Here is a 24,491-nt window from a genome sequence, read left to right on the forward strand (position 1 = left end):
GGCAGTGGGGGAGCGAGGAGGAGGAGGAGAGGAGGGTATGGAGGCAAAAATGGCTGCAGGGTCTGGGGAGTATATTTAAGACTCAAATTAAACATCCAGAGCAAAGGAGCCAACAAAAATTAAACCTTTAATGACAAATTATTACCCCCACATTAGCAACTCACCAAATACACTGAAAAAGGGTTTGGGAGACTTTGTGTGTGTGTGTGTGTGTGTGTATCTGTGTCTGTGTGAAGGTTGAGATAATGTGATTTAATCAGCTTTATTGCTCACATGGCTCACATTAACGTAAAACAAGTAGAATATTTACTTGTGATAGATTTTTAAAGTGATCAGACATGAGCCTTTTGTGTTGGCGCTCAAATTAAATGATGAAATCACTTACTGCATCACTTATTACTGGAAAAAAGAGAAATAGATAAGACCCCGTGGAAAAAAAACTCTAGAGTGAGATGTTAATTTATATATTTTATATAAGAAAGTTTGTGTTTTGTCTTACATAAAACCTCCTTTTGTACAGACACATAGTATTGTATACTACGTCATCTTTAAAACATACAGAGCACTGGAACTAAGCCCACATTGTAGTCATGTCATGACTACAATGACATTTGTACAGTATGTCATATGTCATATTTAATATGGAAGCAAACACAACCACAAAAACAAAACCAGAAAACATTGCACATCCATCTTTATAAATTGTACATTTACTGCATATGACATAACATTTTTAACATTTTAACAGATTCTTCCTTTCATAGGGAGCCTGTCATTCATAGTGTCCTTCAACAGGTATAAACTGGAACGTGCTGCAGAGAATTGTGTATGTGTTTATGTCTGAGCACATCTGTTTGCGAGCATGTGTGCTGGCACGAATGTCTGTGTGTGTGTGTGTGTGCCTGTGAGCACACTTGTGTCGAGCTCAGCTGCATCTATGCAACCAGTGAGGTGCCTCGACACACAGCACAGTGGAAAAGGAGCTGGCCAGCCAGCGAGAAGGAGTGCCGACACAGCAAACAATGCTGCGACCAGGGACAGCCGGTAATGGGATAAGTGGCGGGCTGCAAATGTGTCAACTGGAGTGTGAACGCCATGTTAGGTATGCAAATGAAGAGGAGAACCTATTGGCTTGGCATGCATGGCCCATCTATTCCACAGCAGCCTGCCACGGTGATACAAGACTTGTCAGTGATGGCCTGTGGTGGCTGCAGCAGTTTACACTATAAATTACAGTTTATGGGTTATTGATTCCAACCTAGGAAAATTAATTCAGTATATCTTTCACTGTAAGCTAAGTGATAACAAAAATGCCCTCCATTCTGAATGCATGCCTCACAGTTGCTCCACCCGGGAAATTTTAATAAAAATTGTCAGCATTCATGCAGGTAACATGCAAGATAAAAATGCACAGGATGCAGATGTGCAATGTAAACCTACAACATAAGGCCCAGTGAACAATACTGGCCTGTCAGCACGACAAAGCTGTACTAATTTGCTCATTAGCAATGAGCAACTTCCACAGCTAAACACTCAACGTTGCACTTCAGATTACATCTGAGTGTTGGCCACAGGTCTTTAACATTACCTACTGAATTCACTGTTCACAGTGTTCTAGCTGTCAGTGCAGACCCCTTGGCACTAGAGTTTGCAAACACGGTCAGCAGACCTGGGCCGCTCTTGTACAAAAATAAATAACTCAAGATGCTTGAGGGGAGAACAGTTCCAAAATCCAACTGTCGAGTTTGTCCAGTTTTGAATAAAAAGTCAGAGGTATAGCCATGTAGAGCCTCAGAGAAAGTTTAACTTCTGTCCCTTATCTAGCCTGAAAATCAGACTCAAACTGAATTTTTCCCTTTAAAGTCAGAGATGTTGGCATCGAGTCAGAGGTCAGAGGTGGTCTAGACCTGTCAGGCTAACCTAGTCCTGACACAGAGTGACATGTTAGCATATCAGAGCACTGATTCTCCACTAACATTTCTGTTGTTGTTGTTTGAAGCTGCTGGTTGGTATCACACAACAGATTAATCAGTTGCTGGGCCAGTACAAACATAAGCACAAACTCTCGCCTCTGTCCGACACCATCGCTCCTCTTCCTCTTCCAGCACCCATTATTTGTCTTTTTGATTTGGCACCCTTACAGCCAGAGAGAGTTTGTTTTCCTCTTTGTACATAAACAGTTGAGAAAAGGCCAGTGGCGATGAAAAGTCTACAGAGGAGGAGCAGAATTTATGGTGAATGCAAAAGTAGAAACGAAAGGAAAAGAAAGTGGAAATGACCCGTGGCAGCACCCAAATGACGAGGTGGCATGCCTCCAGCTCCTTTGAAGAAAAGTCAGGAGCCCTTAAGGTTCAGAGAGGAGAGAAACCTGATTTCTGTTCCTCTGCATTTTTCTTTGTCCTTCTAGCCCTCCCTTCTTCTCCTCCCCTCCCTCAACCCCCCCCCCTTTTTCTAATTTTCCTGAGGACGGAGGTGCCTGCCTGCCTGGCACATGACATTGATTTCCATCAGCGCTTGGAAATAACCTCAGAGCCGTTGCCAGGGCAACCCGCATCTACCTTTTTGCATTTTTGCATATTGCCGCTGAGGTTTTTTTTTTTTTTTTTCCCCCGTCTTTCTTTTTCATTGCGTCGGCCGTGGCTCACAGAGCGACGGGATGACAAATGCTCTCAGGTAGAGAGGCGATGGCAGGGGATGGAGAGGAGGAGAGGGGAGGAGGAGGAGGAGGAGGGGTGATGGAAGAGGAGGAGAGAGAGCAGCGGTCGGGTGGGTGGCGGGTGAGAAGGAGGGGAGGGGAGAATGCTCAGAGAGATGGATGGCTATGCCAGGCAGGAGCAGGCAGGGCTGTGGATACTCTGGCACGTAGTGTGTGTGTGTGTGTGTGTGTGTGTGTGTGTGTTGTGGGGGAGGGTTATTGATGTCTCCCTGTTGGGGTCCACGGGGGCCAAGAGGGGGAACAATAAAACACCAGAGCACTGACACCAATGGACTCCTGCCTCCTAATTAACTACATAAGGATAAACACAGAGATTGAGAGAGGGAGAAAGAGGAAAGATGCATGTGGAGAAGTAAAAAGACAAGACAGAGGGGAGAGAGGACAAACCAAACTGACGTACAGAGTGGGTCACAAGCACAGCAAAATGCTTCCGTCTTTCCAACAAGAACTATCAGATATAAACTCATCTGTCTGAGCTGCAGGCCAACGCCGGCACTGACACTCACAATGTAAGCCTGTAAGGGACATGAAGCTCCTTCACTGACAGCGACAGCATGTGTGTGTGTGTGTGTGTTTATGTGAGTGTGAGTGTCGATGTCACGAGCGGTCTTCTTGCTTCGGTCATTTACAGTTCAGCGGTGAAGAGAGGGAGGCATCCCTGTTATTGTGCGAGTCTCTGCAAATTTATACGTGCACAGGAGCACGGGGCATGTGAACGTGTGCGTTGGGGTGGCTATCGAAATCACCGGAGTGTGTCATGAGAAATGTTGATGCACACAGAGAGAGAGAGACAGAGAGAGGCTACCCACGACATTCCCTCACCAACATTTGCCTCATGATTTCTCTTCCCCTTCCCTGTATCAACACCCCAGTCAAAGTGCAGCCAGGGAGAAAATTAATTTCTTATTACCTGATTATATTATTAGGTTTCGCTTGGAGTGTCAGTTAAATATTCCACATCAGCATTTCATCAGGCAGGGTATAGCATGGTATAGAGGAGTGTATTGTAAAGCAGGGCTACGGGTTGAACAGGGCAGGCCAGCGGTGTGAGCCTGAATCGGGGGCTGTAATCGTCTTGAGACGTGCCTCCCCATCCTGAGGAATAAAGTCTGGCGCTGGCAATATGCTAGCAGAAAGCAATTTGATCAAGTGCTATTCCCTCACCGGCGTCCACCGGTCACACACCACACACACACACACACACACACCCACCCACCAAAGCAGTGCAATGCCCGGCCATTCATTTCACAATGGGTTCAGGAGTTTCACTGAGGTAAAGCACTCACCTACATACACATTTTCTGTGTCTCTCTCTCTCTAACTCACACACACACACACAAACAAGCTTTTTTTCCCCAAATAGGTTCAAGCTGCCTGCATTCATTCAGCCAGCCCTGAGATTTGCCTTTCATTCCCCCTCTGCTCCAAAGCACAGAGGACTTAAGACGTGGCCGATGCCTGAGCATACCCTACCAAACCACCTCCCCACATCTCACAAACACACAAACTGATAGTGGAATTTAGAGGCCATCAGATGTATAAAATGAAAAATGATATTCTGAGCACTGCAGGGGCAGCAACCAAAGGTACATACACTGTAAAAAAAAAAAAAGAAAGAAAGAAAGAAAGAAAGAAAGACATTCCAGGTGTAGATCAATCTTATCTTATATATATTCCTAGCTCAAATGTCTTGATAAGTCTTGGAGGGGATACGGTAAACAAAATTGATCATTACAAAATTCATGAGGTCCAGAAATCCTAACTTGGGTCTCTTTCCTCCTGGAGGGCAATGTTATTATTTTTTCCATCCCTCGCAACAAATCTACACACTCAGTGGCTAAGACTCGAGAAAAGGGCAAATTTACATACCTTCCATAAGGAAGAAAATCTGATCATATAAATGTAAATAAGGTGATCTTAACTTATATTTTCCTTGAGAAAACAGTGAACTGATAACATGAGTGAGAAGCAGGAGGAGGAGAAGAGGTGGATGGAGTGGAGAGGGCTTCAAAGGGCTCGTGGACCAGTATATGCATTAATGTCAGAGACTGACAGTGGGAAATTAGCTTTTTTTTTTTTTTTTTTTGCACATGCTGGCTCAGGCTTGAAATGTCACCGCTGTGGACAAACAGCAGGAGGCAGTGGTGCAGCAGCAGCAGCATATGGTTCTTTTACACACTTCCTGTACATATCTAGTAGCCACCCTCATTTTGCCATGCATTGTTTCACATTTCTTTTATTGCTTAGCACATTTTGTAAACATTACTCAAAACATTAAGTGTAATTACTACATCAGTCTGTACCGTCCTGTCACTCACCTGAAATGTTTAACTCACAACCTCGTAAATACATTCAAGTAAATACATTCACTGAGTTCATCAGAGCCACCAAAATTATTATTTTTTAAATTACTTCTTAAGCCAAGGCTGTCAAATGACTAGAGAACTACGTTAGTATGACAGAAGACTGTAAACTGTGTTTCTTTATGCCATTTCTTCTCGAGACTTGCACTCGCAGAGTACTTTATAAGGAGGACCTGTACACCTGCTTTTTCATGCATTTATCCAATCACCCAGCAGCAGTGCAGCACGTTAGTCATGCAGACACAGGTCAGGAGCTTCAGGTAATGTTCACATCAAACATCAAAACGGGGAGAAAAAAATGGGATCTCAGTGACTCTGAGTGTGGCATGACAATTGACATTGACAAAGGTAGAACGTTGCCTCTGTCCACTCTGTCTGTCTCTCTCTGACCAAACAAATGTCACACATCACTGGTGGGCAAATAGAAGCCTGTGGGCCAAATCCTGCCCTCCAACAGAAATATTTGGCCCCACAACAAAAACTGAACTTTTCACTTTTATAGTCTGCAAAATAGGCTTGTGTAATTCCTGACAAATATGACGATGTAACATCTAATCATAGTAGATAAGTAGCATCTCAAACACAAATAGTTTCTACCAGAAATAGTCTAAGGCAAGCACAATATTAACAACAGAAAACCATAAGTTAATCAGTTTTTTTTTTTTGCCAAGTAAGTATTAAATAAGCTATAGATCTGTGAGCCTTCACTTACTAAATACATACAGATACAAGCCTAAAACAAATTTATATTAAATAAAATGGTCTAACAAGTAAAACATCTACAACATACAGTAGATGCTTTCATCACCACAGTGACTGTAAAAGTGTGTTGGCCCCCATTAAAAAAAAACAACAACAAAAAAAACAGGTCCATGTATGAACCACGAGATACTTGATAAAGATTTCAATCAATCACCTGCTGGGTCTACACCACCACAACCACCACCACCAGCAGCAGCAGCACCTAAACATCCTGTCATATCTTCATATGGGCCTATAGTGAAGATGCTCCACATCAATCGCTGTGGCTTACCTCAGTAAAGTTTGTTATTCACTTCCATTTGATCCATTCTTTGTGAACTGACATACACCCTCCCCTCTGAAAAATGGCAGTTCAGAAGATGCACCTGTAAACTAAAGCTGACAACATGATAAGCTGCACTAAAACTGGAGGGTGATTGTGTTACTAATTGAATTTAAAGATTCATCATATTTCATCATTTCTTCCTATGACCCCAACAAATTACTGCAACTTATGAGACAAATTCATTTGAAAGGTTATGAAAGTTGGCTCAAATGTGTTTGAGATTAATACAGTTCAACAAAAAAGCAGCACAATGCATTTTGACCACCGAGGCTGAGTCAATATATCCCTGGACTTCTATGTGAAAATATGAAGTGAAGCATATGCTGAAAATGAGCTGTGGATCTGAGAACTGCACCCATGATTTTCATTTGAGGAATCGGCCAGAGCAGCTGAGAAAAACTGTAACCTGATGTGATGTTTCATTATTGTTTTCAAGAAACTCAAGTATAAACATACAGCAAACTCTGCACACTTTCTATTTTCTTTTTTTTTTTCCAGAGAACAGAACCTCTCTTACAGTATGTGAATGGACGTCCTTGTCGAATTCAACATAAGTATTTGACTGCTTTACTTTGGCTAATATACTATATTTGGTTGCAAGACACACAAGCTTTCAGGCTGAATGTAATTGTGACAGAGAAAAGTTCATGGCTGAGAAGATAGAAGACAAGCATTCTATTAGCCCGCCCCGGGACATGCTGCTCTACCTACGGAGAAAATGAAAGGACAATCTCTCTGGCTGTATGTGCACGGCAGGCTCAGATCAGATTATTTTCCCCACCTATTGTGACTCAGAATTTGATCTTTTCATTTCTGTCCAAACAAACACTCAATCTGATTTCCCCCTTGTTTTGACATACAATGAAAACATCTGATTTATGCCACAAAATGTAAGAGAAAGACATAACAAAACAAAAAAAAAAACATTGAGTCTGAGGGTGCTGTTTAATTCTTCCTCAGAACAGTACATCCCACAGAGGAGCAAAATGTGATTCACATTATCATGACCTCGAAGGGGGTTTCATCGCGGTGCGACTGCGAGGATGCCAACTCGGTCAATGGTGCATGAAACTGCCTCTTTTTATTGGTGTGGCATTCAATCAGTTCTTCTTGGGTATATGTCCTTGGCTTTGTAGTGGGGGCCACCTATTACAGCACTCGGTGCACCTGCCCACATCTTACTACCCAGTCCTTTTTAATGGCTCCCCCCTCTCGCCTCAATCCCTGCATAAATACAATCAGCCCTGTCAAGAAAGGCAGAACCACTCGCTCTCGTCCTCTATTGTTTCTGATTGATTATGCAGAGGAATTCATCGCTCCATCTTCCCTTCCCTCCCCATGTCTTTGAATTGCACTGGAGTTGGCTCGATGCCAGGAGATCCTCCCCCATCCTTCCTACTCCCACCCTCTGACCTCATAGGGTGCCCACCCACCTATACATCAACCTCGTCCACCTCTGGTGGGACGACAGTCACCCTCTGCCACTAAAAGAAAAGGGGGACAAGGTAGGATGAAGATAACCTTTTCATTGTTCCACTGACAAATTCATACCAAAACCATCACAGATTCATTCATTAATTCATGCTGTAAATTGTACCATTGCTCAGCCAGCCCCCAAACCCCCGAAAAGACAGAAATGCAGCTGGCGCAGGTGAAAACTTTAAAAGAAACTAGTTCTTTCTCCGAAGAAGTGATTGAGGAAGCAATATTTTGTCTTTCACCGAACCCACAAGGGAGCAGCCTATCTGCCACAGAGTGAAAGGATAGCCACATGAGAAACCATTTCTCATTTTAGTACTCAGAAAGCGGAAGAGGTTGCTGTTTTCTTGCAGCAGCCTGGCAGTGGCAGTTAGAAATACAACTGCCTTACCATGCCAAAGCACCTTGAAGGCTGATGGGGATCTATATTTCATTGTCAATTGCCCCTGTTATCATGCAATGCACATTCACTCACGCTCTGCATCAGTGTGAGTCTTAACTGATGTGCCAGTCAGTCAGCCCCATTAAACCCCAAAGCAGTCCCTGGGCAGCCCTTTTGTCTTCACTATTTGTTCCCCTCAGCAGCACTAAACAGCAGCTCCCACAACATTCACTCCAGCTAAACAACCTTCGCCTCCCCGGAGAGGTATGCCTTCTCCACTCCCACCTCCACTGGTGACTTTAATGAAATATGCAGCTGTCTTTTAATCAAAACAAGGCCAATTTGCATACAGACAGGAAGGGGCGGTGGACCCTCCTCCTCCCCCCTACCCTGACCGCGCCAGAGCTGGCTGTGCTCCAGGCAGACGAGCGCCCTGATGTTGGAGCGGCAGGAAGGAGATGGCAAGAAGGCGGAGGAGGAGGAACAGGAGATGCGGGAGGTTTGGATGGGGGCAAGGGAAGGGAGTGGTGGAGTAGGAGGGGCGGGAACATGGCTCGAAACAAGCAAAATCCAAATTAAGCAAACGAACAGATGGATGTGGCACATTAGCATACATCAACAACAAACAGGGGCGCCATGCCTCGTGTCCAGGAGAGTGAGTTGGCAGGGCTCAAGGGTAAATCGGGCGAGGGATTAGAGAATACTAGTGGTCTGTGTGTGTCTGCGTGTACACACACTTGTATTTGTATAAATAAGTTGGTGATTTGAAAGGTGCTGAGTAGCCCAGAGTGAACCGGATGACACAAAATACAATCGTCAGCATGCACAGTTTTAATAAATGCAAAGCCATTAACGAACGGCGATTAATTACCAACAAATTACCTTGCGTCGATTATTTTGGAGGCGCTGTGCAGCGAGGCAGGGGGCGTGTGAGCTGGGCAATGGGTAGCGATCTTTTGTTTTGGGTTGTTTTCGCCGCTCAGGACTGAGGAACAGGCAGATATAACAGAGTTCTCTCCTGTTCTGTGGGTGTCTAAGTAGCTCTGAAGGAGACCGAGGCTGACGAAAGATATGTGTGTGTGTCTGTGTGTGTGTATGTGTGTATGTGTGATTGGGAATAAGAAGAGCAAAAAAAAGAAAACAACTAGCCACTGGTGCCACACCAGCACAGACAGGCGTTGGCTCAGTTAACGATAGGCTTACCAGGCAGATGGTGAACCGGCTGACTGGAAGTCTCTCTGGTTGGCTTTCTGGCTGTCTGGCTGGCCTGGTGGCTCATTGGCTGTCTGGCTGGAAGAACTCTGCCTGGTAACGACAGAGCCAGTGAAGGAACAAGGAAAGCTGTGTTTTTCAATACTGTGGGGTTCTTTTTCTTCTCTGCTTCTTCTCTTAAAACCTGGCTTTGATCTTTCCTTTGAGATTTTGGTGTAAATTTATACACAAAACGGATAATACTGCAGCATGCATCTTAAGCTGACAAAAAGCCATTAAAGACTAACACATTGTTACATTACAATGGTGGAAAAGGCAGAATGGTATACTGGATTTATTCCTACAAGAACGCAACATGAATCACTGTTATCATGCCAGAAGACACTGGTAACACGCTGCCATGGAGCAATATGGTGGTGGGTGAAATGCAGTGATCTATTAAGCGATAAGATCCAGCTGAGACACATAATGTACCTGCTGTTAGATTTGGCACGAATTTCTATATTTCTAAAGCAGCACTGTGGTGGTGGGAAAAGGAGAGCCACAGCTGAGCCATTTATATTTTTCTCATCCCACTGAAAGAGCTATAAGCCCTGTGAACTATTATCAAGTCCCGCTGGATGAAAAAAAAAAAAAAAACATACTCATATCTTGCCAATCTCCAACTGCCCCACCACTGCTGTCAATCCTGCCGACACATCAACAGTAAGCCCTGAGCCCAGCCAGCCACCTGCAGACAAACCGCTCACCATCTGAGAAAAAGTGAGGAACATATTTCACCGCGCTGTCAAATTTTTTGAAAAAAGTCGTCACATCTACCTTGTTTGAGGATGTGACGCACCTGCTAACTCAGGAGAGTACTCAAAAACATGATTAAAGCATCCCAGGGGAAGTTTCCTCTGTTCTTGTGACTCCTGTCAACATATTCATGAGAAACAAAGGCTTTGATGAGCGCTGATGGTGACGAGACAAAAAATGTGTGTGAACCGCCGAGCAGGCCAGTTCAAGCTCTCACGCTCAGCCAAGCCATTAGCTTTGGTTGTTGGAACAGAAATCATTCTGAGCTACCATCCGATGCATGCTGTGATAAGTCACAGAACCGCAAAGAGGTGGACTGAATGAATGAATGGATGAGTGACTGACTGACTGAATGAGTGCTGACAGCAGGTTTCAAGGAGAGAGCAGAATCTATTATTGAGACCTCTTGGAGGTGTCCTGCAATTCAACAAACTGTGGTTCTCACTTGACAATATGTGATAAATCTTCCTCCTGAAAATCATGGCATTATAAATTCATTTCACTCACACAGAGGACATAGTGGCCATTAAACAGGAAATCAATAGAAGCAAGTAGAAGCAGCCCAGCCACTGTCCTTGGTTTTGCATTTCATAAGAACTATTATCATTTCATCCACTGAAAAGACACTGAAAAACGAATCACAGAATCTTGTAAATGTGATGGACCTCATGAATCTGGAGAATAATATGAGCTCACATAATAGCCTATTTAGCCACTAATCACTTGGCTATCAGCTAGTTAGAAGCTAAATGAGGTAGCTGCCTAACCTATCTAACCTACAGGTAGCTATCTGGTAAAGTAGCTAAAATAAGGTAGGTAAATATTCATTTCAAATTAGCAATCAAAAGCAGTTTAACTTTAGTTTAAAATGTAGTATGCAGTTAAATATACATACTTTGTGCAGCCTATGGGTATGAAAATATATGAAATACATAATATCACTGATTCAAATTAACATCACAATATGAGAGACTCGAGTACTGTGTATCACATTAACAAATTTGCTCATGCACTTTGGATAGTAAAAGATGGCACAAATGCACAAATTAGATGGATGGCTGACAAGTTATTTTATCATACCGGTTTCAGGGAATGTGTTACATCCACTTCTGTGCTCATCAGCCTTTAAATTCAGCAAAAGAGTCTGGGTTGTGTGATGAATATATTGCAAATTAAAGGAAAAAAAAAGATTAGCTAATTCATACCCACTTTCACTTTAGTTTAAGTTCCACAAAACTTCAATTTGAGTTAATTACACAATGGCTAAAAAGAGATAGAGACCAGGGACTGTAACTTGGTTGAAGGAAGTATAAACATTGTAATGCTACTTCACCGGCCGACTAGGTGTTCAACTGATAAGAAAGGCAGAAAGAGGGACAGTGCTTACCGGAAGACTCTTCACTTGCTTGAACCGATGCATTTCAGCGCACAGCGATTTCATCAGGGTTGTTTGTTTGTTTGTTTTTTTTTGTTTTTGTTTTTTACAGCGCAGCTAAAAGCACAGCCTGTATGTTCACCACAAATGGCTAGGCCTTTCCCAATCATCCAATAAACGCTAGACCAGACGCATCGGAGGCCGGGCTCTGCGCTCACAACAAGGGCACTTCAAAATAAAAGTTCTCAGAAGTTTGCTTTTGGAGGGATGCATTTTAATATTAATGTTTATGTAGTAAAGGGCAAAGACTGTTTTAGTTTTCAGTCTTTTTAAAGTAGTTTAAATATTTCTGTATTTGTATTTTGTGTGGTTGTTTTTATTGTGGTTGTTTTCATGGCTTTCCAGGCTCATATTCCTCATTGAGAAATCTGTGGTGTGTAGACGTTACGCTTTTACCCCATTTTCTTAAAAATCCTGCAAAGGCCATGAACTGAAAAGTATTTACTCAATAAATCAGTCAGCGTTGCCAAGTTGTCTTTCACATTCATAAACCAAATGAGAGCATAGGCGAGTTCACATCACCTATAACTCCACCAGGAATATTGTCAGTGCATGTCAAAATGTGTATCTCATTTGCAAGCATGTCAAACACGATCTTTGCGTCTTTGATCAAAGGTTTTCTATTTGCCTTATTTTTTTCTTGAGGAAGATACACATGTTGGAATTTTTTTTCCCACAGTTATTTCAGATTTTCCACAATCTGCCATTTCAAGAAGAGGCCTCTGAAAGCTCAGTTTGGCTCAGACAGTCTCTCTTTGTGCCATAAGGTAATCCGTCTGCTTTCTGAACAAATCTGTCTTGGTGTCATACGATGTAAAATGAAGTGTAGACTTTGGATGAAGATGGGAAATTCTTCACAGTAACTACAACTACTAATAGCCTTCCACCTTTTACTATCCATTTTACGGCTCTGTTACATGGATTTCCATTGAGGGAATCACTGAATGAGACAAAAACAAGCCATATCAGTGAGAAAGTACAGGTGTCAGTTTGTATGCACCACCAAATTGGTCTAGTACCTCTGCCAGCCAGTAGACCTGGTGCTGTCATAGCGATGTCAGAGATGTCATTATCCCTCACCTTCATGCTTCTGGATGACTGCCTGGGAAACTGTTTAGATAGAGGTGTCAACGTTAGGTGAGTGTTCAATAGATACTGATTTTTTTTGCAAACTTTCATGGTCTCTCACCTTTGCATTTCTCATTTGTCACCATGGCAGTGCCGTCCTCAGCGCAGACGAGTTTCAAACCAATGAATCCAACACAGAGGTGGCAGGAAAAGCCACAGCAGGAGCTACAATGTGTGAAAGGGTGACAATAACCTTCGACAAACAACACTGTCAACACATTACGATCGGCAGGGTAGTTGAGAAAGAGTGTGACAGGAGGTGTAAATGAGAAGCCCTATTAGACCGGTGCAGTGTGAGAATGGCATGATGCTATGGGCAAAGCTGCAAATTCACATCTCCTCTCAGTTGGGTTTGTGTTGTGAATGTTGTGTGCTGCATGTTTTATTCTATCTGAATGCAAACCATTATGAACTGAACATAAAAAAAGCTCTTCTCTTCCTGTAGCTCATGTGCAAGTGTCTTCACAAAAGAATTAAGGTTCTACAATAACATTACAGCTGACGTGGATTAAGTCTACTATCACAGTAACCACAGAAAAAAAAAAAAACAGCCACCATGTCACAATCAGATTATTTCACTCCTGTTCAACCACCATACCTACCATACCACAGTCGTGTTGTTGTTAATGTTGTTTTATGTAAGTGAAAAGCAAGTAAAGTAAGTTTTTAAGTTAAGAATGCCCAAAAGGCTTTGAAGGAGTCAGATATCTTTGAGATGTTCTAAATTTACTGCGGTAAGCAATGTGTTTATAGTGGTTTATTCCTTAATTAAAGAGATAATACCTCAGTAAACATTCAAAGTATATGCGCTGGTTTCAAATGATTAAATGCTGATGAAAAAGATTAGACCTATCACATAACAGGCAAAGCCTAAAAGATTATGACTGTGATGTTTGAAATCATGCTTAAAAGAAAATGTTCTGAACTAATTAAATCATGCTGTCATTTTAACCTTAGTTAGTAACTGGTGAAATGTTTTCATGGGTTTAACACTAATTAGTTTAACCTTGGGAATCATCAACACAGAGAATAAACTTTTGACAATGAAGACAAGCAACTTTTAAACAATAAAAATATCAATCTTTATTCTTTGAGATAGCATATCAAAGATAAAACCTTGATCTATAATATCATAACAAATTACACAAGAACTATACAACAGTAAACAAAGTGGAACCCAATAACTTTCTCTGGATAAGAGACAATAGTCATTACTTCTCTTTGCATGTATGGAAAACGTTTTTATTGTGACTTGACTATGTTTATTACGAAATGATGAGAATGTTAAAAATTTAGATGTACCCTCTACAAAACATCCCGTGAGTTTGCATGAATGCACACATTTTTTCACAAATATTAAAAATACAGTGGTGTCATGTCATTTTATGGGTTTTATTTAAGGTTGTTTCTTCCTCTCGGTGAATAGCAAAATATCCCCTTCAGACAAAATGATTTAAGTTAGTAACATAAATGTCATTACTGTTCTAACCATTATCTACTGGCGGGATCAGCTGTAATTATTAGTACTGAATGAACAAATACAGACCACTTCACTAGCAGGTTAACTCCTTGGGCACCAGTTATAGTGGAGCCTAACCAACAGGGCACGACATATTGTATGAGTGCAGGCAACAAAAAAAACTAACACTGTCTAAACCTAAAAGATCATCACTGTTTAAGACCTGCAACAAACCTCTGGAAGCCAACAGCTGGAATGGAAGTTGAATTATACTGATTACACTAAACATACACATAAATACCTATTCATAAATCGACTCTATATACTGTATGTGCTTCTCTTTAGGACAGAAAAATTGACTTTTATTTTGGTTTACAGTCAGAAAAAAAAAAATGGGCAAAATGGCTGCATGGGATAACAGTTGCACAGATTTCTCCACAACCCCATCTTACACAATAATATTAGACCATGAACAACAGCAATAAAAATACAATAGTAAATGAGCGATGTAAAATGCAAGGTATGACGGTATTACACAACATTGGCATTATATAGAAAGAGGCAGGATGGTTTGGCAAAAAGGGGTTTTAAAAACATCATAGCACAACAGAAAAATGACAAGACGACTCATTTTCCCGAAAGCTGCTCCACACTGCTATTGCTTTCTTTTTTTATTTGGCAGTGCAGAGGTGTCAACAACATCTTTACTTCCTCCATAATACTATAAACCTAATCTAAATATCCCTATTTAACCCTAGTATCTATACAAAACTATACACCACAACACAAAGCAGACCAGGCCAGTGGCACTAACAGCTATTTCTAGTTTAGAGCTAATCTAGTATCATCTGAAATGCTGTACTTCATTTTGAATTGCCATTTCTCCTCATGAGGGCAGCCCTGAATGGTTAAACCTCCTGCCAATTTTTTACTCTTTTTCCATCATTTTGACTGATTCTGATCAAAATCTTGTGTCTGTTGCTTCACTGTTAAGTCACTCACATCTTGCTTGCATAGATGCTGTACTCCCACTGCAGAGCTGACAATCAGTGGATGCTCTAAAAACAAACCCACCAGTCAAAGCTGACTAATGAGACATGTACTGTATGTATTTAGTTTTGTTTATCCATGACCTGACAACGTTCATGGTTTATTGTAAACAATCCTGAATGTAAATTGCATGGGGAAGTCGAGCAGATGGGAGAAAATGCAATGATGGAAATGACAAGTAACCAGCCCGCAGAAGGAAAATGCTGGGATTTACTCTGAGTCCTGTGTCTTGTAACCTCCTGATAAATTAAAAGCTGTGGTTAGGTAGTCCTTCTAGATAATAAAAATGGTCTTCACAGCATGAGTGCATGTCTATGTGTGCGTGTGGGCATGTTCATGTAAACAGGATACATGAGTGAGTGTATGTATTATGACTGACTGCTTCCTGAAATCATATTTTGGCACCACACTCTCTACATCTCGTGGGACAGGGCTTGATGCTGGGCAGCCACTCCGTTGGCCTGCAGGGCGCTGGGCTGCTCCTCTGGCTGACCATTGGTTTTTGACTCAACAGTAGGATGGTCAGATTGGTGAGAGGTGAAATGGCCGTTGGATTCATTTAACCGGCGGACACGATACGTCTCATAGTGGATGCTGCCTGTGATGTCCTTGATGTTCTGCATGTGTGTCCTGAAAGAAAGGAGACAGTATTACAACGCCGCTAAGTAATGTTCCCAAAGTGGGTGAGTTGAGGACAGGCCAAGGGGGGTGCATTAATTTAATTTTATTGTTTCTCTGTACATTTTAATAATGTTTCACTACCCTTGGCTACTTGGCCTACAACCTTTTGTGAACAGGGGAAACAAGCTCATCAAGTCTCACACTGAAATGACGCATCTGCAGGGAAGGAACTATCATAGAGAGCTTCATACAACTCAACTTCAAGGGAACTTAATACAGTAAAAAAACAAAAACAAAAAAGGAACCAACACATGACATCATGTGTGCATGTATGTTGTCAATAAAAAACAAAAAATGGCCATTTTAACATTTCCATAGCAACACAAAATGACATTTTTCTAAGAGTCTGAGAAAAGGCAGATATTGTTTCCTGTCATATTGATGCTGTCATATATTTTACATCACAGTTATTTGATGTAACTGAGTAGAAACCTGAGTAGAAATGCCTGTTGTAGCACTGTCTAGGGAGGCACTCAACCCACCTAGAGGAATTTAATTGTATTGATTTCAGTGAGAAAGTGAAGCTTCATTGAGTCTCAGTGCTGTTTCCAATTCATTTCAACACATCCACATGATAAAGTGAGTGATTTCTGATCTAATGCACGGCCCAGTCTTTAACATGGCTTTTATACAAGTCCCTGTACATGATAGAAATTACAAAATAAACTATAGAGTGTAATGGAAATTCACCTGATGAGGAGGTCTCGCAGGTAAGCAAACTCACAGTGTGCAATATTCTCAACTGGAAAGAAAGAAACAGGAGAGTACAGAGGAAACATTAGTTGAATAACATACCTTTGGAGACACAAACATTTTGTGCAGCTGTCAAGATAAAATCAGGGCTTTATATACACAGAGAATGATGAATGTTGAAGACATGAAATCATTAGCACGATTCAGGTGGTTAAATGAGTATGATACCTCAAAACCCAGATTATCCAAGCTCACTTGTCATTCCTTAACCTGCCACAAGATGGCTGTGTTGTTCACAAGTCAAATGAAGGGCAGCCTCCAACATGACATCTCCAGCAATATTCTTAAGTCAAGATAACGCTCCTCCACTTCTGAGCAATTTAATACGTCTCAGCTCGCCTCTATATTGGACGACTTTAAGTGAGACGTTTTAACAAACTCCCTGTGACAAGCTGCTGGTGCCTCCGGTAGGGCCAACACATGTTTGAATTATAGATTATGTCAAGAGTGTAAATGAAAAAAAGAGGGTGCTATTTATGTAAAGCTTTGAAATCCAGGGGCAGGAAATTAAATTCTCTTTGAAAGGAGGAGAGTGGAATAACTGCTGGGTCTGTGAGCGCTGATTAGTGGCGTCGAGGGAACACACTACTAACTTGTAACGAGCTGCACGGCTGGTATCTCCCCGTTTCTACTTCTGGGGAAGCATGAAGTCCCTATATATAGTGCAATATATACATTTAAATGCATGCCTACTCCACTCTTTTTCCTCCCTCCTTCTCAAATTGTCCCCTCAACCCCTGAAAATAAACAGTTTCCTCTCCACTTGTGATATATAGAGACTTCTGGCTTCTCCTCTGAGGCCTAATTTATGATGTCGGTGCCGACAAGCCCGGCAGCCCAGCAGCTTCCTCTCTCCTCCGTTTCCCTTGTCCCCCTCTCTCCTGCTGCTTGGCTTTACTAGAATGGAGCCATTGTTCTTTTAGCCGGACAAGACGGCATTTGTCCTGCGGTCTGTGTACTTCACCTCTCTCACCCTGCAGCTCTGTGGAGTTAATTTCATAATGCTTGCTGAGAGAGTAGGAGCTACTGCACTGCCTCAGAAATGTCATCTTATTAGGAAGAAAAACAGCCCTCTTGTTTTAATTTGAACCACAAAATTTCCAAACGTTTTCCCAGGGGGGGTTTAGAAAGGTTTTATGGGCCCATATTTACAATTATGATCACTGCTACATACTTTGAACATACTGGCCCAATCCAATCCAGTATGTGATTACTGATTCACAAGATTCTGAAGAGGTAAACTATCACCAAGTTACAAACATAACAGACAAGCAGCTGCCTTGTCCAAAGTAACAATTAATAACTTATTTTTGGTAAATGATTTATATTTTACAATGAATTTATGGCACAGAGTTCAGTATGCAACGCAGAAGAGTGCGCTGAAGTGCATCCTAGGAAGGAGAAAGTGTTTGTTTAACAGTGGTAGTCCCTTGTCCAGGCCTCCTTCAGCTGTCTTTTTGTCCTCCAATCACATTTTCAGTCCCCGTCCAGACAGATGTCCTCTCTCTCTCTCCTTGTCCCTCTCTCTCTCTCACACACACGCACACATACGCTCATGGGTGAGGTAAGGACACTCACTTGCTAAGAACCTCCTTGGCAGTGCAAGTGTGCAGCACAAGCCAACAAATGCAAACTGTATCAAAGTTACTGCATGCAAGTGTGTGTGAGAGAGAGAGAGGAGGTACATGTGTGTTTTATGTTTCTGCCTGTTATCCCCCCAGACACAGAAAGTCCCTGTAAATCTCTTCCTCCTGTCTCATACATCTCCCTTGCTACAGACTCAGAGAGACGTGCATAAACAAAACGACTGGTAGTCAAACAACAGACGGTTAAAGCAGCTGGACAGATTTTAGAGCAGCAGTTCGTAACTTTCCACATGCTCAAAATACACCAAAAATAAGAATCAGTCTTCTTGTCTGTGAAGCTGTTTTATCTTTTGCTGGCACCTTGTGTGAATGTTGACATCAGCTGACCAGGTACCATCATGTTATCTATTAGAGTGATAAAGTTAGATGGCCATGGCACTGTAAATGGAACAGGTGTGACCCAAATGTAAGGGCAGTAAATGTACTGTTCTTTTTAAGTGTTTTAACAAACTCCACCATGCAGATGGACATTAAATTATCAGACCAATCTGTTACATATGTATGTTATAATTTAAAAAAAATTTCAGCTTCAACTGATGATGACAGTGAGAGCTACATGTGAACATGGATGATCTTCATTTAGACAGTCAGGAAACATACATTATTCTGCCTGGTGAATCATTTTCTATCGCCTGTTTGGCATGTGTGTCTGTCTGTGAATGGTTACAGTGTGTGCGTTTGTGCGTGTTACCTTCTATGGTGCCCCATTTTGTTTTTCTCCCCAGAATCCTCTTCCCGTTCACCTGGTACTCCTGGTCACTGCCCACCACAGCAAAGGGGATCATCTCCTGTTGAGTACACAATCACACACACACACACACACACACACACACACACACACACACACACACACACACACACACACACACACACACACACACACAGCAGATTTATTTGTCATTGAAGTATTACCACTGATTTGTTTTCAAGTCCTGCTTTGATTGTTTACCTTTGGCAGAACAAGATTCTGTAAATTACTATTTTTTTAAGGCTTTTTTAGGCTTTTCAGATTTCCCAAAGAAAACAAAAAATGGGAGACAAAATGAAGCAATTACTACAAAGAATGGCTTGAATTTGAATATGTAAAATACACATTTGCCATTGTGCTGAAGCCACAGGAAGATACTGTCTACTGTGGCTGTTGTACTGTGTCTGAACAGACTGAACCAGATACAGTGAACTTACCCTGATTTTGTCATTGATCATCCTGTCCTCTGCATCCTCATCAAACTCTTTCTGGGGGTAAACATCGATCCCATTGGCCCGCAGCTCTTCTCTAATCTGCACAAAGACAAACACAGTGACACACAGAAAGATTAAGTCTAATTGGCTAAACACATATACTGTTATTTTATCTATAGTAACATTTTAATACCCTAAATCTGTCCTTAAAGTCTTGCTAAATCGTCATTACACAGAGACAAAGGTTTCCATAATGAGAGCTGAGACAGACTGAAGAGAGGGAGATCAGACTGGCAAATACAAAAATCAGTCAGGTCTAAACTCTTCATCTTTCATCTCCCCATCCCAGCACCCTGGAAGGCAACACCCATGTCCATCAGTCACCATAACACGCAAACACAGTTAATGCTTGGACTGAATCCTGTTTACATACAGCTATTTAAGTTTGGGCCAGAGACTTGAATATAAGCTGCTCTGACTCACTAGAGGACTTAAATAAACATTTGGTCATGTTATACTGCCTGGTGTTGACACAAATTGGTTCCTAATATCCTTGACACACAGGAGTTAACATGGAGGTTAACCGCTCTTCAGAACAAAAAAAAAAACAAACGTCCAGACAGAGGTAAGGCTTATAAAACGGCCACCCCAGTTCTGTGTATGTCTTTATAATGACTGAAACTCCAGCACAGACGCAGAAAAATAGACAGACAAGCTTCTGGAAGAAATGTCCTTTTAATGAATAACTGTTCACTCCCACAATTACTAGTCTGACAATTTCAGCTTGGTCCTCGATCAGACATTTCATTGTTTATCCTTGAAAGCTTTCTCAGGCTTACATTATAGGATGCAAACCAAGTAAAATTCTACAAAAAAGCCACATCAACTGTTGGTTAGAGGAATGCGACCAGACACTCACAGCTGGACACACTGAGGCCAAACATTTATTAAAAAAAAAAAAAAGCCTCTTATTCTGTTTGCATGTCAAAGTTGCTACAGGGAAAATGGGGAAAAAAACATTTGGCACAAGAGGCTTTTAGTCAATAATCTTCAGGGTCATACAGAGCCTGTGCGGCCAAGCAAAACAATTCAGCTGCAAGCCCTGCAGCTTCCTTTCACTGCCAGGGCCTGGTCCAAACCCTGCTTTGTTCTTATTGGGACGGTGTTACAGGCATCAGGGGGAACATGGTAGCCAAGACACCCAGTGTGCCTCTACCTCTCTAAAATGAATAAAGCTGTTAGAAAAGCCCGTATTCTTAGACGGAGGGATGTGGAGATAAAGGAAATGATGGAAGAAGGCAGGTGGCTGTCTGCCACCTGTGGACTGAGAATTATCCAAAAGAAACGCACTGAGGAGGAGATGCAGCAGAGACAGTTTAAGACCCCAGCCAGGTGGAGCAAGACTCTGTAGTAACGGTTGAAAGCCATGATAAAGAGTTCACAGCTGTGAGGGTTTATCAGTCTGAGGAGTCCCATAGTATGTTATTTTGCTATGAGCGAGTAACTGGTGTAGCCTACAGCTAAGCTGAAATCTGATTTTTAAATGAAAGTCTGAACAGCTTCCCAATGTTTCGTCTGTTTGCTGACTTTGGCCAAGCAGATCTATTTATTGTACCAGGTCTTGTGATTAAAAAGTATGCAGTTAATACTGAAACAACACCCACAGTCAACAGTCATTCTACTATTCTATTGCTACTCTGTGAGGCTGTACTTAGGCAAAATAGTGCTTTAAGCTAAATGCTAGCAGCATCATGCTTATACGATAATGTAAACTAGCTGATTTAAAGCTTGATCGTAGTGTAGTGTGTCAGCAGGCTAACATGCCAATAGTTTATTAGTTCAGCATAATTTGGTCATAACCCAAAAATCTTGGACCAAGTCAAATTCTGATTTGAATTTCACTACAAAAAAACAACAACAAAAAAATCTCACTGGCACTGGATGAAAAATTTGGGGATCACCAAAGTCATTAAAATACATAACCTGGGAAGCATGAGTGTCAAAAATTTTGTGCAAATTCATCCAATAGGCCTATTTGTTGAGATATTTTGGTCTGGACTAATGTGGTGGCCCAACTGAATGATCAACACGTTCACTGTTTACTAAAATGCTGCTCTCTTAACCCTTAAATCTGGTCATGTTTCACCTCTGTGAACTTGGCTGACTCGTACAGTCACCCAGCAATTCACTGGTAATGAAGGGCCTGCCTGCTTGGTTGGCAAGCGGGCAGAGGTTCCCCTTCTAATAAAGTGCCAGACTTAGGAGTGGTGGAACACCGCTCAGTAAATAAATGCTTCAAATAAATAGCTCTTAAATGCTTCAGTCTGGACTGAGCATGACTTTTAAAGTGTCACAGTTATAAGATGATACAGTATTTCCCAGGATGAGTACAGTGTGGGTTTGCCCAGATGGCTTTTGTTTATGGTGCCTGGCACCTCTCACCGTCTGTTTAAAGAAGTCCCTCTCCTCCAGGGTGAGTGTGTCAGCCTTGGCGATGACGGGGACGATGTTGACCACCTTGCTGAGACGCCTCATGAACTCCACATCCAGAGGCCTAAGACTGCAGGGGGGAGAGAGACAACAGAGTACAACTTCAGTTTTATGTATGAATGTAACTATACCATTGTGTTGTTTGCATGCTCCAGTCTTGAGCTGCAAGAGAAGCCAGCAAGTAACAAAGAATGCAAAACATTTTGTTTTTGAGGACAGAGCTACTCGTGTGTAAACTTGAATGACAGACCTGCGAGACACTAGATCCAACAGGGATGTAAAGATGTTCCTTTTTCCTCTGGCACCAAAGAAATATTTTCTATTGCAGGACTACAGGACTTCACAGCATGTCTATTCCTAAAATATGAATGTAATGGAACAAAAGAACCACTAGAGGGCACTCATGGTCCACTCAGATCCATTCAGTCCATCATGGTTTCTGATGCTGACCCTCATCACACTGCATTAACATTTGCTGCTGAAATAATTTTCTTGTTATTCTCTGCATTTTTCTTTCTTAAAGTAAAGATTAGCTCAGGCCTTGTATACTTGTATACTTCTACTTTGTTCTACAGTGCTGTTCAGTTCCTGATGTTTCCTGTTTCACTTGTGCTTTTTTTCCTGTTCAAACGTTGTCTACAGTTGCTCCTCCAGACAGACTCCCCTCATGCTGTCTGCACTGCCCTCCAATTAGCCCCAGTCAAGCCAGGCCAGCCTGGTGCAAAGACCCAGGGGCAGCTAGAGGAGAGGCCTGGTTGGCCCTCCTCAGTGATTGACAGGCATGTCACTGTGAACATAGGGCGAAACACAGGGGAGCATGTGATACATAGAGCGAGAGAGAGGGAAGGAAAAACAGTAAGCGATGCATTCAACCCTAACTACAGAGGATTACATTTTATGCATTTTTCATGCTGAGGGGACAACTAGCATGTATCCATGCATCCATGCAGAGAGGTATGACAGGAAGGGATCAAAGAAAAGCAAAGACCAGCGATTGATGGTTGATAATCTGTCTGTGTGAATGTTTATCAACCGTGAATTATATAACTGCACATATAAACTGTATATGAACAGATGCAAGAATGTACAAATTTGCATGTGTGCTGTGTCATTTGCATGACTGTGCATACATTCACACTTTAATGTGTACACATGAGTCCTTGCACACTAACATATGTTGTATGGACAATGCATATGTATGCATGCACGCACGCACAGATGTACATTTATATGCCTGCATGCATGCACGAATCGGCCTATTTATGTGGATGAAAAAAAATAGCACTGATGTTCATATAGACTGAGAATGATAACCTACAAAAGTGGAGTAAACAACCCACCACGAAGGAGAAAGCTTTGCCTTCTCACCTTCTAAGTAACAGATCAGAAACCAGCTCTGAGCTGATGAGAGTCAAAGTGCAGTTCTCCTTTTCTCAGGAAGACATGTTAAATGAGGTAGCAACAAGACTACCCAGAGGGAAAATAGTGTGGCTGGCTCTGCCATTATCGGAAATGGCTGCTGATGCCAGGACTGTGTTCTGCTTCACTGAGCACTGTTCATCTATCTGAAACCACAGAAGCAACTTAAAAGCAAATTGCACATTACATTTAGAGCCCAATAACTACAAACTCCTGCTTGAGATGCTTCAAACAAGGCAATCAAAGAAGAAGAAGCAGAAGAAAGAAAAAAAAAGGCATATCTCCAGTGATAGAAGCCTTAAAGAGCTACCAGGGAAGTTCTGTCATAATTTTCCTGCCTGTCATTCTTGGACTGCGGTCACATGGCAGAGGCATGCAGAGGTTTTTGGCATCATGTCTCTATAATTGGTAACAGGCACTAATTTAAAACTTCAACTGGCATTACTGTGTAAAGTGAAAAAGGGAAAATGAGCTGAAAGAGAATAATAGAGTAAGATTTTAGAGTTTTTAGATTTGTTCCAGCACTTTTTTTTTTCTCATGAACCAGGATAACATCTGTGGTAGGACAACAAAACTTATCCACCACAGACTAAAGTGCTATGATCCTTTTTCTGTGCTTGGAAAAACTGATTGGAAGTATGTACCACAGGCCTATATGTTGGGCACTCTAAGTCTCCCAATTTAAACATGTGTAAACATACATACTTGCAAATCTGTCAATTTAAATATATTCCTCTCTATGGCAGATTCAAACAGTAGCCCCAACAGATGTCTCCTTTGTTCTCACGCCTACAACTCTCTGGTTGTGGGCATAAGGAAGACACCACATCCTGACAGATGTTAGTATCTTTGTTTTTGAAAGTAGTCTGTATTTTCATGTTTTCATGTTTCAGTGAATTGTGCATATCTCATATGTATGTGTGTGTGTGTGTAAAAAGCAGATTCACCAAGAAAGAAAGAGGAGAGTGGTTTGGGTGTTGTCGGCTGAACTGTGCAGCTGCTAGCAAGATGATAAACATGTACATTCAGGGCATCCACATAAGTGTAGTAGTACAAGTGTTAGCATGCCCACTGCCCACTTGACTCCACTACCCGCACATGCTTTACATGAACAGGGGCACGCACGCACGCACACACGCACACACGCACACACATTCACTGCCGCTGCAGCTGTGGCGACATGAACAGATGATGAGGGGGTCTGTCAAACA

General features: G+C 41.9%; 1 protein-coding gene across 5 annotated transcripts in view; it reads right to left on the bottom strand.

Annotated features, from left to right (window-relative positions):
- Window positions 1-13,655: 13,655 nt before the first annotated feature.
- Window positions 13,656-24,491, bottom strand: part of sept9b (septin 9b) — a 71,521-nt gene continuing 60,685 nt past the window's right edge. For all 5 annotated transcript variants that reach the window (XM_041035692.1, XM_041035691.1, XM_041035690.1 and 2 more), the window contains 5 exons: window positions 21,814-21,931; window positions 19,375-19,470; window positions 18,881-18,977; window positions 16,481-16,532; window positions 13,656-15,739 (listed from right to left, as the gene is read on the bottom strand). In XM_041035692.1, the coding sequence (XP_040891626.1) occupies window positions 15,523-15,739; window positions 16,481-16,532; window positions 18,881-18,977; window positions 19,375-19,470; window positions 21,814-21,931 (580 nt within the window). In that variant the 3' untranslated portion in view covers window positions 13,656-15,522. The remainder of the gene's footprint in view (window positions 15,740-16,480; window positions 16,533-18,880; window positions 18,978-19,374; window positions 19,471-21,813; window positions 21,932-24,491) is intronic.

This window comes from Toxotes jaculatrix, chromosome 4 (genome assembly GCF_017976425.1).
Source record: "Toxotes jaculatrix isolate fToxJac2 chromosome 4, fToxJac2.pri, whole genome shotgun sequence".
Taxonomy (NCBI): Eukaryota; Metazoa; Chordata; class Actinopteri; family Toxotidae; genus Toxotes; species Toxotes jaculatrix.